General features: G+C 40.2%; 1 protein-coding gene across 1 annotated transcript in view; it reads right to left on the bottom strand.

The window, feature by feature from the left end:
- The window catches only part of FAM168B (family with sequence similarity 168 member B), a 43,149-nt gene that overhangs the window by 4,881 nt on the left and 18,072 nt on the right, over positions 1-20,196 (bottom strand). Inside the window, exons 4-6 of the mRNA XM_032354034.1 lie at positions 2,334-2,476; positions 2,022-2,199; positions 201-326 (exon numbers count right to left, since the gene is read on the bottom strand). Coding sequence (XP_032209925.1) covers positions 214-326; positions 2,022-2,199; positions 2,334-2,476 — 434 coding nt within the window. The 3' untranslated portion in view covers positions 201-213. The remainder of the gene's footprint in view (positions 1-200; positions 327-2,021; positions 2,200-2,333; positions 2,477-20,196) is intronic.

Raw genomic sequence — 20,196 nt, 5'->3', positions numbered from 1 at the left:
TAAACAACAAGTACTCAATGATTCCCTTCCTTCTTCTACTTTATAGAGTCCCAGTAAGAACAAAAATTTAAATACCACACTGCTCTTGGATTAGTAAGTAGCATTTTTCTCATCAGTGTTTAAAATATGTTACATTGTCATTCTGTACCATAAAAAATGCACTTAGTTAAGAACTGACACAGGTTTCACCAGTCACTTACATTTGCAGGGTGATCACCACTGAGGGGGCACGTAGCTGTAGGTGGGTGTTCCTGGGGCCCGATACGTGGGCACAGTGACTGGGTGGGGGGCAACAGGAGTTGGGGAGTGAGCGGTCAGAAGGGTACCTGGAAGAAAGAGCAGCTGTCTCAGTGGTAGGCAGCACCAGACACACACATGGCTAGCCTGTGTCAACACACAGCTACATGCTGCCTGACGAGAGAGCTCTGAGACCTGGCCTGCTTGGAAAAGAAGGAGGTACACAGGAAGAGGGGTAGTCTTGACCTAGAGTGCTGTCAGAACTCTGATCATACACAACTCAAAGTTGTACGAACACAGCAAGCTCATGTGATAATTATCTATAGAAGGTTTTGTGTCTCCCCTTCACATGAGCATACTCAATGATTTTTGGAAATCAGACGACAACTGACGGAATAAAAAAATTATTATTCTGCCTTAAAAAGGAAGGAAATTTGTTACATGTTACAACATGGATGAACCTTAAGGACATTATGTTAAGTAAAATAAGCCAGTCACAAAAAGATACATCCAAAAGGACTACACTTAATGAGGTATCTCGAGTAGTCAAATGACAAAGTAAATGGTGATGGCCAGAGCTCGGCTGGGGTCGGGGGACAACACAGGGGATAAGGGAAGTTGTTATTTAATGAGCAGACCTTCAGTTTTGCAAGGTGAAAAAATTGTTTTACAAAAACGTGACTATACTATATACAGTTAAAAATGGTTAAGACGGTAATAAATTGAAGAGAGGGAAGACACTAAACCACATGATTTTCTGAATATGAATATAATTATATTTCCCTTATAGCTAGAGAAAACTCTGAGTCCATTTGTAGATAAGCAGAACCTGAAACCTAACAGCCTTACGTTGCTTCTCTTTACTTCCCATCTCCCTGCCCACAACCAGCACACAGCCTTTCATCCCTCCTTCCACATGCCTCAAACATGCAGTTTCTGTCTCTTCACAGATAAGTATGGGAAACCCATATACAATGGAGATTCTGGGCAGAAAACATACACCTTTGGCACAATCTCCCTATGTTGAAGTTTAAGAGAGAGAGAGAGACGGAGAAGGAACACTGAAAAAAACAAAAACAAAACAAAAAAAAAGCCAGTGCAATCAAATGCATCCTGTGTACCTGGCCAGCCTGCCATAGATAATTCATATGCCCACTGGAGGTAACCTAAACCCTAGACATTACATCAAGTCCCCAGGGGCTCCAGAGTCCAAAATGATGAGCACATCCTCCCCAGGAGTCTCATATCTCTGTGATTTATCAAGGAAAGCCTTGGGAAATAAAGTTGACCAATGCCAAAGGATTTCTACAAGTAGCTGTTCTGTTAACACAAAGCTAGTTTTCTTAGATTTATGCAAACACCAACATTCACAGACTAAAGGGAGGTATCAGGAGGGCCAGACCACCTAGACACAAAGTAACCCCCTTCTGTTCAAGCTTGGTATGCTCCTCAGGAGGACCGGCCACTCCCTGGCCCTAATGCCAAGAGCTCAGCTCACCCGTCAAATACAGAGATCACTACCCAGTGATCACTACCATGCCCACAGGGAAGGTACTTAGTTCTTGGCTTATTACTCTAAACCCCAAACCCAGACTCCTCTCAAGTGAAAGGAGAAAAGGAGGAAATGAAGGGAAGGGAAAGAAAATGTTCCTTTCCTAAGAAAATGTCCTTCCATACAACTTGAAGCATGAAAAACCAAACCAAAGTTCAAAGAATTAGTGAGCTCTCCCTTTCCCCAGCTCTCATGCCATCATAAAACAGGCAACCCAGGGTCACGGACTCACCTGCCGACATGGCCATAGTGGTCCCAGCCACCATGCCCATGGTGACGCCGTTGCCTCTAGGTGGAGGAATGGGAGCAGGGTACACCGTCGCTGGCATGCCATTGGGCTGCACCACTGTAGTGTGGTGGATGACGTGAGGGGGTGCTGCATACAGGGGCTGTGTGTAGTACGTGCCTTGCTGTGGAGGAGAGGAGAGTCAACTGCCACAAGGCTGCACACCCCATGGATCAGAGCCCAGAGAGAACCAACCCTTCCCATATGCACAGTGCCCATGAGCACCGTTAACAAACCCAAAGCACACCCCAGGCCTACCTGTGCGTAGGGGCTCTGCTGGGGGTAGGCACTTCGCACAGGGTACACAGCGGTCTGGTAGGGGTTGGGGGAGGAGGAGTATGGTGGCACTGCCCCGCTGGTGGGGGAACAGGACACTTTGTAAGGTGTGCCAGGAGTGTAACCTGAAACAAAGAAGCCAATGGCCATGAAAAACCCAGAGATTTCCCTCTAAGGTCAGGAACAAGACAAGGATGCTCACTCTCACCACTGTTACTCAACAGAGTACTGGAAGTTCTAGTCACAGCAGTTACACAAGAAATACAGGTCATCCAAAATCATGAGGAGGAAGTAAAACTGTCTCTATCTGCAGATGACATGACACTACACATAGAAAATGCTAAAGACTCCATCAAAAAACTATAAAATAAATGAATCAGGTAAAACTGCAGGACACGAATATATAGAAATCTGTTGCATTTCTACACACGAGTAACAAAGCAGAAGAGAAATTAAGAAAACAGTCCCATTTCCAACTTTACCAAAAAGAATAAGGTACCTAGAAATACATCTCACCAAGGAGGTGGAAGACCTGTGCTCTGAGACCTGTAGAACACACTGATGCAAAAAAACTGAAGACGACACAAACAAATGGAAAGATACACCACACTCATGAACTGGAAGAATACCGCTAAAATGTCCATACTACCAAAAGCAATATATAGATTCAACGTAATTCCTATCAAAATACCAATAGCCTGGGTGCCTGGGTGGGTCAATTGGTTAAGCAACTGCCTTCAGCTCAGGTCATGATCCCAGAGTCCTGGGACTGAGTCCCACAATGGGCTCCCAGTTCCATGGGGAGTCTGCCTCTCCCTTTGAGCTTCTCCCCTCTCATGCTCTCACACTCTCTCTCTAATAAATAAATAAAATCTTTTTTTTTTTAAATAGCGTTTTTCACAGAACTAGAACTCACAATCCTAAAACTTTTTTATGGAACCACAAAAAAGACCCCAAATGGGCAAAGCAATCTTGAGAAAGAAAAACAAAGCTGGAGGTATACAAAGCTGACAATACAGTACTGGCAGAAAAACAGACACATAGATCAATGGAACAGAATAGAGAGCCCAGAAGTAAACCCATGTTTTTATGGCCAATCAATGATCTACAACACAGGAGGCAAGAATATACCATGGGGGAAAAGATGGGGTTTTTTTTGATGAATAGTGTTGGGGAAAAATAGACAGCTACATGCAAAAATATGAAAATGGACCACTTTCTTATACCATACACAAAAAATAAAATGGATTAAAGATCTAAATGTGAGACCTGAAACCTTTAAAGTCCTAAAAGAAAACAGAGGCAATAATCTCTTGTACAATGGCCTTAGCAACATTATTTATGGATCTCTCAAGCAAGGGAAACAAAAGCAAAAATAAACTATTAGAACTACATCAAACTAAAAAGCTTCTGCACAGAGGCGCCTGGGTGGTACAACTGACTGAGTGTCTGACTCTTGGTTTCTGCCCAAGTCATGATCTCAGGGTCATGGAATCAAGCCCCCTGCCCACTTTCGGTCTCCACACTAAAGGAGTCTGCTTTGGTGTCTCCCTCTCTCTCTGCCCCTCCCTCCTGCACCCATTAGCTCTCTCTAAAAAAAAAATTAAAAAATAAAAAGCTTCTGCATAGCAAAGTGATCCATAACAGAACAAAAAGACTATGTACTAAATGGGAGATAAGATCTGCAAATGAAAAATCTGATAAGGTGTTAATATCCAAAATACATAAAGAACACCACCAAAGGGGCGCCTGGGTGGCTCAGTGGGTTAAAGCCTCTGCCTTCGGCTTGGGTCATGATCCCAGGGTCCTGGGATTGAGCCCCACGTCGGGCTCTCTACTCAGCAGGGAGCCTGCTTCCCTTCCTCTCTCTCTGCCTGCTTCTGCCTGCTTGTGATCTCTGTCTGTCAAATAAAAATAAATAAAAATCTTAAAAAAACAAACAAACAAAACACCACCAAAAAAACCAAATGATCCAGTTAACGAATGGGGAGAAGACCTGAATAGACATTTTTCCAAAGAAGATCTCAGATGGCTAACAGACATATGAAAAGATGCTCAACATAACTCAACATGAGAGAAATGCAAATCAAAATCACAATGAGATCTATCTCACACCAGTCAGAATGGCTAGTATCAAAAAGACAAGAAATAACAATTGCTGGCAAGGATGTGGAGAAAGGGGAACCCTGGTGAACTGTTGGTGGGAATGTAAATTGGTACAGCCACTATAGGAAAGTAATATGAACATTCCTCAAAAAGTTAAAAACTAATATACCCCATGATCCAGTATTTCCTCTATTGGGTATTTAACCAAAGAAAATGAAAACACTACTTTGGAAAGATACATATGCACCTGTTTTTACTGTCACATTATTTACAACAGCCAAGATACAGAAGCAACCCAACTATCCAATGATAAAATGGATAAAGATGATATTATGTATATGATGCACCCACACACACACAGACACACAGGCACACAGTGGAATATTACTCAGCCATAAAAAGAATGAGATCTTGTCATTTGCGACAACATAGGATGGACCTAGATAATATTATGTTAAGTGAAGTAAGTCAAGACTGAGAAAGACAAATACTATATGATCCAGCGATTTCACTTATATGTGCAATCCAAAAAACAAAACAAATCCACAAACAGGCTCAAAAATAGAGAACAAAAAAGCAGTGGTTGCTGGGCTGGGGGGTGGAGGGAATGGTGATGGGCAAAACAGATAAAGGGGATTATGTGGTACAAAGTCAGTCAGTCATGGAGATGAAAAGTAGAGTACAGGGAATACAGAGTACAGGGAATAACACTGCACTAGGAGAGATGGTGAGCACTCACTGTGCTGAGCAATGAGCAATACAAAGAAATGTTGTATCACTATGTTTGTACACCTAAAACTAACAAAAAATGTAAAAAGGAAAGAGAAAAAGGCCTTAATTCAAACCCACTTTCATGCCTGGCACAGGGAAGGAACAAAGCAGTGAGGAACAAAGCATTGTTACAGCCCTGACTGCAGTCAAGATCTGACACTACTGTGGACCTATCTTCCACAAATATCTGACTTCATTTCTAGACCTGATGTGCAAGTACATGTGTGCGAACTGGGGTAGGTGGCATTTTGGGGGAGAATGGAAAAAACAAAGGAGAAAGTTCTACTGAGAGTATACTCAATACAGGACTAGGAAAGAAATACCTATCCTGTGGGAATATAAATTGGTACATCTTTCTGGGGCACAATCTGGCATTAGAAGTATGGATTGGAACAAACTCAACTATAAGAATGCGAATCACAGTGTTCTTTATTATAGCAAAATAAAAGGGGTTGGGGGAGAAACTTGTTGAACATCAGGGCTAAGGTAAAAAGATTGAGTTAAGACAGCAAGTTGAAGACATGTATTTGCCTCTGTCCCCAAAGTGAGAATAAATCAGATTAATAAATTAAAGATGTAAAGCCACACAAAGAATGGGAGAAAAGACAACAGTTTGGAATCTAAAAGGCAGAAATGGAAAATGACTTGGGAGACTCAAAATAGCTACATCGTAGCCAACAGTGAAAAAGGCCAAGAAGCAGCCTACTACCAGGAACAGGAACACCTCTTCCAAAAACCTGGAAACTATCAGCACTTGCTTCCAGGAGTTGATAGAGGGCTGAAGTCTGGAAGAGTGGCTAGAGTCTGTCTGGTAAGTAGGAAGATGTCTGGCTCCCCTTCCTGACTCCCCATCCCAACACAGAACAGTGGCTTATTCTAAATGAGGGTATGCAAAGGTCTTTGAACTGCTATGTTCGTAGCAGCTTTATTCATAATGACCGAATGTCCACCAGCAGACTGGTATATCCATATAATAAAATACTAGTTAGCAACCAAAAAGATACGACTGCTGATATATACAACATGGCATAAATTTCAAACTGTAAGATGCAAAGGAAACCAGATATAAGAATACATGCTGAGAGGTGTCTGGCTGGCTCAGCTGGTGGAGCATGTGACTCTTGATCTCAGGGTGTTGAGCTCAAACCTCTCATGCTGGGCATGAAGACTACTTAATAAAATTTTTTTTAATTAAAAAAAAAAATACATGCTACATTCACTGAGAGGAAACTCTAGGATAAAGACCAACCTAGTATTCCATGATAGAAAACCAAATGGTGGTGCTCAAGGGACAGAGGGTTTGAGGGAACTTTTCAGGGGAATGAAGTCACTTGAGTGTGGTGGTATTACACAACTAACTGTATACCTTCTATCTAAACACACCACACCGTAGATTTAAAAGGATAACTTTTAGTGTATGTAAATTATACCTCAAAAGAACTGTTTTCTAAAAGTGAGGGGGCGCTGGGCGGCGCACTCAGTCAAATGTCCAACTCTAGACTGACTCAGGTCATGATCTCAGGGCGGTGAGACTGAGTCTGCTTTGGGATCACCACTCAGGGTGGAGTCTGCTTGACAATTCTCGCTCTCTCCCTCTACCCCAACCTCTAAAATACATAAATAAACCCACAAAAAATGAAAACAAAAATAAAAGTTTTTGAGATATTATTTCTCATTCATTACAAGTGCTCACTCACTCATACTTAGTTCATGGGAATGTCAGACAGTAAAACTTCTCATAAAGCTAGAGAACTTTCCAAATGACCCAGGAATTCACGCTCAGATACCTGCCCTAGAAGAATGAAAACATGCATCCACAATAGGACTTATAAAAAACTGTTCACCAAACTTAATAGACAAAAGCTGGGAAATAATCCAAATGTTCATCAAAAGGAAGAATGGTTCAATTATGATACATCCAAATAAAAAATACTAAGTATCAAGAGGAAAAAACACAAGTTAAGTCTCAAGCCATGTTGAACTTTTAAAACTCACCAAACACACATAAGAGCACATTGTATGATCTCTTTTTCAATACAAAGCATACAAATATACATATGGCGGGAGAAATGGGAGGGGTGGTTTGGAGAGGGCAGAATGAAAGCTATCTGGAATGATCAAAGTGCTTGGTATTTTCTTTCAGGTGTGATTACATGAATATATACAATTTGTCTAACTGAACACTTAATACATATCAGTGTTTGTGCATAAACTATACCTCAAGTTTAAAAAAACAAGCTAAGTGAGGCACCTTGGGTGGCTCAGTCAACTGAGTGTCTGATTCTTGATTTTGGCTCAAGTCATGATCTTAGGGTCCTGAGATCAAGCCCTGTGTTAGGTTCTGTGCTCACTGAGGAGTAGGCTTGAGATTTTCCAGTTACTCTCCCTCTGCCCCGCCAGGCCCTCACACATGGGTTCTCTCTCAAATATATAAACCTTTAAAAAAAAAAAAGCTATTAAAAAATTAAAATAAAAAGATTTACATTATTGGTCTGTGGTTAGAACTATATATATGTTATATACACATATTTTATATATATATATATATATATATATATATATCTCTCTCTATATATATATATATATAAAATTTAAGGAAGAGAAAGAGAATGAATGACTCCCAGGAATTTCAGATTTATTTATTTATTGGGAAGGAGGGGCAGAGGGGAGAAAATCTCAAGCACACTCCCTGCTGACGGGTGTGGATACAAGGCTGGATATCATGATCTGAGCCAAAATCAAGAGTTAGATGCTTAAAAGACTGAGCCACCCAGGTACCCCAAAATGCACCAGTTTTTATTTCTTTAAAGTCCATTAGTAAACATACAGTATATCATTAGTTTCAGATGAAGTATTCAATAATTTATCAGTTTCATATAACACCCAGTGCTCACATCAACGTTCCTCCTTAATGCCCATCACCCAGTTATCCATCCCCCTGCCCACCTTCCATCCAGCAACCCTGTTTGTTCCTACAATTCAGTCTCTCAGTTTTCGTCTCTCTTTGAAGACTTCCTGTTCACTTTTCCCTCCTTTCCCCTATGATCCTGTGCTGTTTTTTCATATTCCACATGAGTGAAACCATAAGATAACTGTCATTCTCTAACTTATTTCACTCCAGTTTCATGCACATCCATGTAATTAAACTATAGGAAGCATTCATCCTTTCTGATGACTAATATTCCACTGTGTAGTGTGTGTGTGTGTGTGTACCACATATTCGTCCTTTCACCATCTGTCAGTGGACATCTTGGCTCTTTCCACAGTTTCACTATTGTGGACATTGCTGCTATAAAAATGGAGGTGCACAGGTGCCCCTTCAGATCACTACATTTGCATTTTTGGGGTAAATACTTAGTAGTGCAATTGCTGAATTATAGGGTAGCTATCTTTTTAATTTCTTGAGGAAACTGCTTTTTCTGCATCAACTGAAAAGATCATATGGTTCTTGTTCTTTCTTTTACTGATGTGATGTATATCACATTAATTGATTTGCAAATGCTGAACTACCCCTGCAGCACAGGAATAAATCCCACTAGGTCATAAAAAGTAATCCATTTCATGTATGTTGGATCCTACTGGCTAGTATCTTGGTGAGAACTATGGCATCCATGTTCATCAGAGATACTGGTCTGTAATTCTAAAATTTTTAGTGGGGGTCTTTGCCTGGCTTTAGGATCAAGGTAATGCTCGCCTCACAGAATGAGTATGGAACTTTCTTCCATTTCCATTTTTTGGAAAAGTTTCAGAAAAACAGGTACCAATTTTTCTTTAAATGTTTGGGAGAAGTGCCCTGGGAAGCCATTTAGCCCTGGACTCCTCTGTGTTGGCAGATTTTTGATTATTGACTCAATTTCCTTGCCAGTTATGGGTCTGTTCAGGTTTCCTATTTCTTCGTGCTTCAGTTTTGGTAATTTATATGTTTCTAGGAATGCATCCATTTCTTCCAGATTGCCTTATTTGTTGGCCATATAGTTGTTCATATGTTCTTAAAATTGTATTTTCTTGGCGTTGGTCATGATCTCTCCTCTTTCATTCATAATTTTATTAATTTGGATTCCTCCTCTTTTCTTTTTGTTAAGTCTGGCTAGGGGTTTATTGATCTTAGTAATACTTTCAAAAAACCAGCTCCTGGTTTCACTGATCTGTTCTACTGTTCCATTGGATTCTATTTCATTGAGTTCCACTCTAGTCTTTATTATTTCTCTTGTCCTGCGTGGTTTAGGCTTTATTTGCTGTTCTTTCTCCAGCTCCTTTAGGTGTTAAGGTTAGCTTGCATATTTAAGACTTTTCAAATTTTTTGAGAACAGCTTGTGTTACTATGTACTACTTCCCTCTTAGACTGCCTTTGCTGCATCCCAAATTTTTGAACAGTTGTGTTTTCATTTTCATTTGTTTCCATGATTTTTAAAATTCTTTTTTTTTCCTGGTTGATCCGTTCATTCTTTAACAGGATGCTCTTTAACCTCCAAGTGTTGAGTTCCTTCTAAATTTCCTTTTGTGACTGAGTTCAAGTTTCAAAGCATTGTGGTCTGAAAATATACACGGAGTAATTCCAATCTTCCGGTACCACCTGGGATTTCATTAGGGACCCAAAGTGTTGGCATGATCTCTCCTCTTTCATTCATGATTTTATTGATCTGGGTCCTTTCTCTTTTCTTTTGGATAAGTCTGGCTAGGGGGTTATCCCTTATCAATCCTTTCAAACAACCAGCTCCTAATTTCACTGATCTCTTCTATAGTTGGTTTTTTTTTTTTTTCCATTTCTATATCACGATTTTTGTTCTGATCTTTATTATTTCTCGTCTCACTGGATTTAGGTGTTATCTATTTGCTGTGCTTTTTCCAGCTTCTTTAGGTATAAAGTTAGGTAGTACATTGGAGACTTTCCTTCTTTCTTGAGGAAGGCTTGCATTGGTATTACTTCCCTCTTACGAGCACCTTGCTGCATCCCAAAGGTTTTGTACTGTCATGTTTTCATTTTCATTTGCTTCTATGTATATTTTAATTCTTTAACTTCCTGGTTGATCCATTCATTCTTTAATGGGATGTTCCTTAACCTCCACGTATTTATGTTCCTTCCAAATTTCTTGTGGTTGACTTCAAATTTCATAGCATTGTAGTCTGAAAACATGCAGGGAGTAATCCCATTCTTTTGGTACCAGGTGAAACTTTATTTGTGACCCAGCATGTGATCTATTTTGGAGAATGTTCCATGTGGATTCAAGAAGAATGTATATCCTGGTGCTATAAGATGAAATGCTCCTTATCTGTGAAGTCCATCTGATCCAGTGTGTCATTTAAAGCCCTATTTCCTTACTGATCTTCTGCTTAGATGATCTGTCCATTGCTATGAGTGAGGTGTTGAAATATCCTAGTATTATTATCAATGAGTTTCTTTAATTTGATTATTAACTGATTTGTGTAATTGGCTGCTCCTAAGTTAGGAGGATAAATATATGTAATTGTTAGATCTTGTTGGATAGACACTTTAAGTATGATACAGTGTCCCTCTTCATCCCTTACTACAATCTTTGCTTTAAAATCTAATTTGTCTGACAGAAAGATTGTTATCCCAGCTTACTTTTGCGGTCCATTAGCATGATAAATTGTTCTCCACCCCCTCACTTTCAATATGAAGGTATCTTTAGGTCTAAAATGAATCTCACCATATGGATGAATCTTGCTTTTTTATCTAATCTGATATCCTGTCTCTTCTGATTGGAGCATTAAGTCTATAGAATAACTATTGAAAGATACTAATTTAGTGCCAATGTATTATCTCTAAAGTTCCTGTTTCTGTAGACTGTCTCTATTTCTTTCTGGTGTATGTTACTTTGGGGTTTTCTCTTTGCTTACAGAATCCCCTTTAATCATGGCCGGTTTAGTGATCACAGATTCTTTCAGTTTCTGTTTCTCCTGGAAGCTCTTTCTCTCTCCTTCCATTCTGAATGGCAGCCTTGGTGGCTAAAGTATTGTTGGCTGTATTATTTTTCCCATTTAGTACTCTGAATAATCACACCAGCCATTTCTTGCCTGCCAGATATCCGTGGCTAGGTCTGCTGCTAGTCTGATGTTTCTACCATTGTAGGTTAAGGAGCTCTTGCCTCAAGCTGCTCTCAGGATTTTCTCTTCATCTCTAAAATGTGAAAGCTTCACTATTATATGTCAGGATGTTGATCCATTTTTACTGACCTTGAAGGGTGTTTTCTCTACCTCTTGGACAAAAATACCTATTTTCTTTTCCAGATTAAGGAAGTTCTCAGCTGTGATTTTCTTAAATATACCTTCTTTCCCTCTCTCTTCTTCATCTGGGATCCCAATAATTCTAATACTATTTCACTTGATGGTCTTGCTGATTTCTCGAAGCCTCCCCTCAGGAGCCATTTATTTGTTTTTCTCTCTTTTCTTCAACTTCCCTTCTTTACATCATCTTGTCTTCTATGCCACTTAACTCTTCTTCTGCCTCATTTACCCTAACTGTTAGAGCATCCATTTGTAGATCAGACTACATCTCAATTAAACCATTTTTAATTTCAGCATGAATGGATTTTATTTCTGCTCTAAGAGATTTTCTATTGTCTTTTATGTTTTTTTCAAGACCCAGCTAATAAATGTATAACCATTATCCTGAATTTCACCTCTGACATTTTATTTATGTCCGTATTCATTAGATCTATGGCAGAGAATATTACCTCTGGATCTTTCCTTTGTTTTACATTTCTCTTTCTAGGCATTTTGCCCGGAGAAGAATGGATGAACAAGAGAACAAGACCAAAAATATCAACCACGACCCAAGCACAATACACAGTAGACAAATCCAAAGAGGTTAGAAATCAAAAAAGAAAAGAAACAGAAACAAAAGAAGGGGAAAAAAGAGAGAATATAATCCTCTAGGTGGACAAAACAGGGTGAGCCAGTAGGTCCTGGGTATATTTTATTTTATTCTTTTTTTTGTTGTTGTTAGAAGACACTAAATCCCAAAACTGTAAAGAAAGCAAAACTTTAAATATTTATATACAAAAATAAAATTGAATACAGTGAAAGGAAGCCAAAAATGAAGAATATATCTATAAAATATAAATGTAAAATGAAAGTTAAAAAGAAACCTTAAAAACAAAAAGTTGATAAAATAAGAAACTGAAAAGAAAAAAAAGGGATAAATTTAAACTGAAAGATTAAAGAATTATGAGAAAAAACCCTCAAATTCTATATACTATTCTCCCCTGGTGCTTGACAGTTCTGTGTGCTTGGTAAACTTGGCATTCTGCTGATGTTGAACTGGTCTCCTGGGGGAGGAGGAGCCTACTATGCTGATTCTCAGGTGTCTTTGCCTGGGCAGAGTTGTACCTTCCCTTTCAAGGAGGCTGGGCTCAGTCAGTGTAAGCTGCTTTTGGTTGTTCTCTGTGGCTTTTGTTTGCTGAAGGCTTTCCCCCGCTGCTTTAGGGGATGAAAATAAACAAGACTGCACCCCATCCCTAGCCCTGGAGGTAAAAGATCATTGTCCCTTCTCTTCAGTAAACCGTAAACCGTCAGGGAAAAGTAGTCTCCAATTTTGTGTGCCCCAAACTCTGCAGACTCCCATGGTATGCACCCATGTGCATCCTCACGTGGGTGGGAGGAGGGTCACCTTGGGCCTGCACTTTGCTGGGCACTCGAACAGAGAGCAGTAGCCCAACCGTGTCCCAATTTGCAGTTAATGGCAAACCAAACTAAGAGCCCACTGCTGGGCTTGCTGACCCTAGCAGGTTTTCCCACTCCAATGCCTGGGAATTCTGCCAGCTCAGGCACCCCTGTTCCTTCTGTGATCCTGGGGATCCTAAGACCACACTGTCCCACCTAGGATTCTGCCCTGCTTTGCCACTTGAGCACCACTGAAGCAGGGCTGTCCCTCAAAGGAGCAGATGTCTACAAGCTCTGATTTTGCACTCTGCTGCTATATCACTTTCTGGTAGCCAGCTTATGGAGGCTCTCTCTCCTGATCATTTATCATCTTCCAGTATATCCCCTCAGATTCACCTCTCCGCAACTCTACCTTGCAAAAATTGGTGAATTTTTGAAACTAAGCTTCTAAAAAGCCTATCACTATTCCTAATAAGAAAGTCTGACCATTTTGTCACTATTCAAACTGCAGAAAGAGCTTGGACTGCATACAAAACGGAAGCTGTCAACCTGAATAAGCCTCCACAAACACAGTATAAAACCAAAACAAGGATGATCTAGGCACACAGTCCTCCACAGAGAGAGTCTCTGATTCAGAAGCACTGTTTTGACCAACCACATCCACTAAAAAAGGTGAAGCCCTTTACTCACAACCAATGGATGGTCAATCTACAATGAGTTTCATTTCTAATGGAGGCCCGAGGCCTACTGCTGCAGAAATCTCCAGCTGGCCCTAGGTGTCTTAATCATCTGAAGATGTCACGTAACACCTGCCTCATATGTATGCTTTATTGAAGATGATGATTCCAAGAAGATACTTTGTGCATGCACCTGTCAGAATGCAACTGAATGGCACACTTAAAATGTATGCATCTCACATGTAAATTTCACCTTAACAAACAAACAAACAAAACAAAAAAAAACCCTAAACTAAAATACAACTACAAATAGCAATGGTATGTACACGGAACCAAATGGGATGAAGTGCATTAGTGTCCGAACTTACTGTGGTTTCAAAGTAACCTCAAAAAACAATATGTGGGGCACCTGGGTGGCTCAGTGGGTTGGGGCCTCTGCCTTCAGCTCAGGCCATGATCCCAGAGTCCTGGGATCAAGCCCCGCACCGGGCTCTCTGCTCAGCGGAGATCCTGCTTCCTCCTCTCTCTGCCTGCCTCTCTGCCTACCTGTGATCTCTGTATGTCAAATAAATAAATGGAATCTTAAAAAAAAATCTTAAAACAAACAAGCAAACAAACCAAGATGTACTGCAGGTACACAAATGTGATACAAGTAAAAAAGTTAATTTTCAAAGTTGATTTTAGGGGTGACTGCCTGGCTGTTGGTGGAACACATGACTCGAGCTAGGGTCAAGAGCGGAAGCCCCACATGGGGGGGGGGGTGTAGAAATTAAATAAAACATTAAAAAAATAAAATAAAAGATTTAAAAGGTTTAATTGTAGGGGAGCTCGCAGGGCTAAGTCATTTAAGTATCTGACTCTTGATTTCAGCTCAGGTCATGAGCTCAAGGTCGAGATTGAGCCCTGTGTGGGGGCTCTGAACTAGCCATGGAGCCTGCTTAAGATTCTCTTCTCTCTCCCTCCCCACCTGACTCTCGAGCATGCTCTTCCAAAAAAAAAAAGTTTAATTGTAGAATCTTGGCAGTCTACATGTAGATATTCACTGTGAATTTTTTTCAGTTTCTCTGTATACTGAAAATTTTCACAATAAAAATGTTGGAAAAACAGTAACCCATTATTTCTACTAATGACAGCAATGATTTTTAAATAAGATTTACTTATTTTAGAGAGAGAGGGAGTATTAGGGCGGGGTGGGGAGAGAGGGAAAGGCAGGGAGAATCTTAAGCAGACTCAGCGCTAAGCACAGAGCCTACCTGACATGGAGCTCCATGAGCAAGAGTTCGCCACTCAATAGACTGCACCACCCACACTCCCCAGCAATGATTTTTAATAAATGCTATCTTACTGCCTATTTTTGTAACTTTGAGCTACATCCTAATACTAACCAGAAAATTTATTTTGTTTTCTTGTATAGGTACTTTCAAACCAACAAGATAAACCAGTTACAAGGAAACAAATGTGTTCCCGAATTACTTAAAACTGAGTGTGTTTGCCAGGCACCTTCTTTTTTTTTTGTTTTAGATAGCACTAGCTCCAATGTATCACACAGGAGAACCTCAACAGGAAACTTAAAATACATACACATACCTCTCATAGTATCCAAAACTGACATGGCCTCTCTACAATAATTTGTAGGGGCGCCTGGGTGGCTCAGTGGCTTAAAGCCTCTGCCTTCGGCTTAGGTCATGATCCCAGGGTCCTGTATCAAGCCCCGCATCAGGCTCTCTGCTCAGCAGGGAGCCTGCTTCCTCCCCTTTCTCTGTGCCTGCCTCTCTGCCTACTTGTGATCTGTCAAATAAATAAATAAAATCTTAAAAAAAAAATTTTTAGACTTATCAGCCATTCACCATACAAAAACAAATACAGGGGTGCCTGGGTGGCTCAAGTGGCTAAACGTCAGCCTTTGGCTCAGGTCATGATCTCTGGGTCCTGAGATAGAGCCCTACATTAGGATCCCTGCTCACTGGGAAGTCTGCCTCTCCCCCAACTCATGCTCTTTCGCATGCTCTCTCAAATAATAAATAAATAAAGACATATCCACATACACACACATACACATTCACTATATGGTCTTTTAAAAACAGTAATAGCTTTCCAGACTGTCCTTTCCTAAAAAGACCATTCACACCAATGCAACATAGACAACAAAATGATTAGAACCTTTCTCCTTTCCCTCTCACCAAAAAAGTGATGCATCGCTGGTTGACTTCCTCTCAAGGAAAAATTCATGTCTAGGGCCACTGTTCTTTTTTTTTTTTTTAAAGATTTTATTTGACAGAAAGAGAGATCACAAGTAGGCAGAGAGGCAGGCAGAGAGAGAGAGAAAGAAGGAAGCAGGCTCCCTGCTGAGCAGAGAGCCCGATATGGGGCTTGATCCCTGAACTCTGGGATCATGACCTGAGCTGAAGGCACAGGCTTTATCCCACTGAGCCACCTAGGTGCCCCTAAGGCCACTATTCTTAGACTGCTAATTATGTGATACCAAAAACTTTTTATATTCAAATAGATAATTTCTTCCAAAAGTAATGCACAAGATTGTATTTAAGTTTCTCAGCATAAAAGACAAAAAAACTCAGAACGCTAGGGGCACCTGGCATGCAATTCTTGATCTCAGGGTCACTATTTCAAGCCCCATGTTGGATGTAGAGACTACTTAAACAAAAACTTAAAAAATATACATTTAAAAATATTTAAAAAGAAAAAAGAGAAATCAGAACATAAAATGTATTTGAGAAGGAAAGACCTGCACCAAGACATGGCATCAAGAAATTTCAAAACACCAGAGACAAAAATGCCAAATTACCTAAAAGAAACCCAGGTTACAGTCAATCAAGCATCAGCAAGGTATCACAATTCTCAGTACCAACAATGGAAGCTAGAAAACAATTCAGCAATGTCCTCAAAACTCTGGAGGGAAGGGACGCCTGGGTGACTCAGTTGGTTAAGCAGCTGCCTTCGGCTCGGGTCATGATCCCAGCGTCCTGGGATCGAGTCCCACATCGGGCTCCTTGCTCAGCAGGGAGCCTGCTTCTCCCTCTGCCTCTGTCTGCCATTCTGTCTGCCTGTGCTCGCTCTCTCCCTCTCTCTCTCTGATAAATAAATTAAAAAAATCTTTAAAAAAAAAAAAAAAAAAAAAACTCTGGAGGGAAGTAACTGCTAGCCTAGACTTCTATAACTAAACTACAGAAGTATGGGTGCAAAACACAATGTTTCCACACATGAAATTATGACTCTCCATACTACTGGGAAACTACTGAAGGAGATCCTCCACAAAAACCAAAAGGTAAACTAAGAAAGACAAGGAATCGAACAGAAGGGAAAGATGTAAGAAATCCCTGAGATGTTGGAAAGAATGACCCCAAGGTAAGGTGTAATCTAGGATACTGGGTCCAGGGAAGACAAAGCAGTTGCAGAAGAAAATAGTCCCAAATTCACTAAAGGATGCTCACAGGGTCACAGTAACAGGGATGGGAAGGAGAGAGGTTACCTTTAAACTATATGGATGTGAACCCTTTATTTATTTATTTTTAAAGATTTTATTTATTTATTTGACAGAAAGAGAGAGATCATAAGTAGGTAGAGATGCAGGCAGAGAGAAAAGGAGAGGCAGGCTCCCTGCTGAGCAGAGAGCCCAATGTGACGCTTGATCCCAGGACCCTGGGATTATGACCTGAGCCGAAGGCAAAGGCTTAACCCACCGAGCCACCTAGGCGCCTCATGTAAACCCTTAATTTAAACAAGAGAAAGCAGATCCCATGACCCCACAAACTGGTAACATTCTAAAGCTTTTCTCTCCTACGTGGCTGCCATAAGTGTAGTTTATTTTTTAAACAAACCTGGGATCTTACTTCACGGACATAATTCAAATCTTCCCCAATTTATTCTCCATTCAGCCCTGCATGGCAAAAACCAAGACTATTTTATCACTCTTAGCAACATTTTCTCCCTTTAAAATGTATGCTGTGGGTAAGGGGGATAGGTTCAATAGTTCATGAGTCTGAAGGAAGGCACTTGCGTCGAAGCACTGGGTATTGTATGTAGGTGATGAATCACTAAATTCTACACCTGAAACTGGTATTACACTGTATGTTAACTGGAATTTTATAAATACCCACCCTCAAAAGTATGTTAATGTAGTGTTTAAGTCACTTCTTAAATAATTTACTACAAAGAACTGAATGTTTTCTTGAGGACTTCAGATGATAATTGTAAATATTACTATAGAGACTGTAAGTAAGAGTAGAAGAGAAAGAAACCTGAATGTGCAGCCTCAGGACCATGGAAGCCTGACTGTGTGCATGCTGCCTGCCAGCATTCTCAATAACAGAGCCAGGGGGATATGTTAATTCATTATACAAATGCCAAAAATGAAATAAAATAACTTACCCAGGAGTGACACAGCCACGATTTGAGCCACATCTAGCAAACTCCACACCCCAAACTCTTTCCAACAGATTGTGGATTCCAAAAGGAGACAGCCAATTCTGGCTGAATAGGTACTCAACCTATTACGCTTGTTCGTGAGGATGAAATGAATGATACCTCCATCAGAGTAATGGAATCTTTCAGCAAAAGACATGACATCTCATCACAAGGTTCTGTGTCACACTTAGAAGAGTGGTGTGTTCATGGACATTGCCAAAGTGCCTTAAAAGCTAACCTCCACGAACATACCATACCAGCTTTGCCCACAAATCTGGTGCTGAGAGAACCAGAAGGCAGATTGAGAAAGCAGCAGAAATGGAGACAAACTTTTTAACTTTTTTATAGTAACAACTCTGACTTGCTCATCAGAAAAATGAAAGGCCCATTAAAAAGGAAAATTTTAAAATTCACAATATGAAACATTGAACAGATCCCAGAAAAAGATGGGGAGCACAGCTGTGGCTCAAATCAGATGGCTAAAAGAACTGGGGACGTTGGTGGAACCTTCAAAGTGCTCTCATTTTCTCATTTGCAAATTTTATATACATCTTATCCCCACCCTCTTCCCAGATTATTTTTTATTCTCAGCTTGTCATTTACAAATTTCACATACATCTTTATTATCAGCTTTCCCTAAGAATCAGAGGGTTTTGACAATCCTGGGCCAGCAGTCTCACAGTTGACAACTCTCTCTGCCATCTATCAGCAGATGCCCCTTTAAACAAGGCTGGCCCTCTTGGCAGCCACAATCCCCCAAAATCCTATTGCTCCCACCTGCCTGCCCTAGCTTCTTGGTTACAACAGCAGCTGCTGAGCAGTCTTGGAAAAGTAGCAAGAAAGGACCCATCTCCCAAAGAGAAGATGGATGACATCAGTTCTTCAGGTTGGCCTGAGGTGCCCCAAAGTAGGAAGCTAACCAGACCTAAAAACCCCAAGCTTCCTCTTGGGAGAGCATTTACTTGAGAGAGAGAAAGAGAGAGAGAGAGAGAACATGTGAGCATGTGTAAGGGAGGACGGCAGAACACAGGAGTGTAGAGAATCACAAGCAGATCCTGTGCTGAGCGCAGAGCCTGATGCAGGGCTTGATCCCACAATCCTGAGATCACAACCTGAGCCCAAACCAAAAGTTGGATGCTTAGCTGACTTGCCAACCCAGGTACCCTGCTTTTCAGTACAATTCTGTTAACTTGTGTACTCCAAGAAGAAAATGAATACAAATGAACTACTATAGAAAATTCTAGAATGTTCCATTTTATGGTGGTCTGCAACATGGTAAGTAACAATTCTCAAGCAAAAAAATGAACTTCAATTGAATTCCTCCCATCATATACAAAAACTAAACCAAAACAGGCAACAGACTTAAATGTAAAATCTAAAATTATAAAACTTCTAGAAGAAAACAGGAGAACATCTTTGCAATTTGGGTTAGAAATGACACCAAACACACGACCCATAAATAAACAAAACAATAATGTGAAAACCATTAAATTTAAAAACTCTTGCTCATGGGGCGCCTGGCTGGCTCAGGTGGTAGAGCAAATCACTCCTGATCTTAGAGTTGTAAGTTCAAGCCCTATGCTGGGTGTAGAGTTTACTTACAAATAATCTTATAAAAATATAGAATAAATTAAAAAATACAAACTCCTGCTCTTTTAAAGACACTGTTAAAAGAATGAAAAAAACCACAAACTAGGAGAAAATAGCTGCAAATCATATACCTGTGAAACAAGTCTCAAACGGAAAAATAAGAAGACAAACTCAAAAACTGACATACAATAAAGATGTACACACTTAACCAAAGACGTTACAGGTAGCAAATAAGCACATGAAAAGATGCTCAACGTTATTAGTCATTAGGTAAGTTCAAATGGCTAAAATTAAACAGAACTATACCAAGTGTTGACAAGGAGGTAAAGGAACTGGAACTCTCATACTCTGTGGATGGGACCAGAAAACAGTACAACCATTTTGGAAGACAGTTTGGCAATTTTTTATGAAGTTAAATATTCACTTGCCTTGAGAACCAGACGTTCTCCTCCTTTGAATTTACTCAAGAGAAACGAAGTATATATCTATACAGACTTGTACAGAGATATTCACAGCAGTTTCATCTTTAACAACCCCAAACTGCAAATAATCCATACGTTAACTGGAAAATGGGTAAGCAAACTGTGGTATTCCCAAACAATGGAATCCGACAATAAAAAGGAACCAATTACTGATAAACACTACAACATGGATGT

The sequence above is a fragment of the Mustela erminea genome, chromosome 8 (genome assembly GCF_009829155.1).
Source record: "Mustela erminea isolate mMusErm1 chromosome 8, mMusErm1.Pri, whole genome shotgun sequence".
Taxonomy (NCBI): domain Eukaryota; kingdom Metazoa; phylum Chordata; class Mammalia; order Carnivora; family Mustelidae; genus Mustela; species Mustela erminea.
This window is presented reverse-complemented; position numbering and strand designations above follow the sequence as displayed.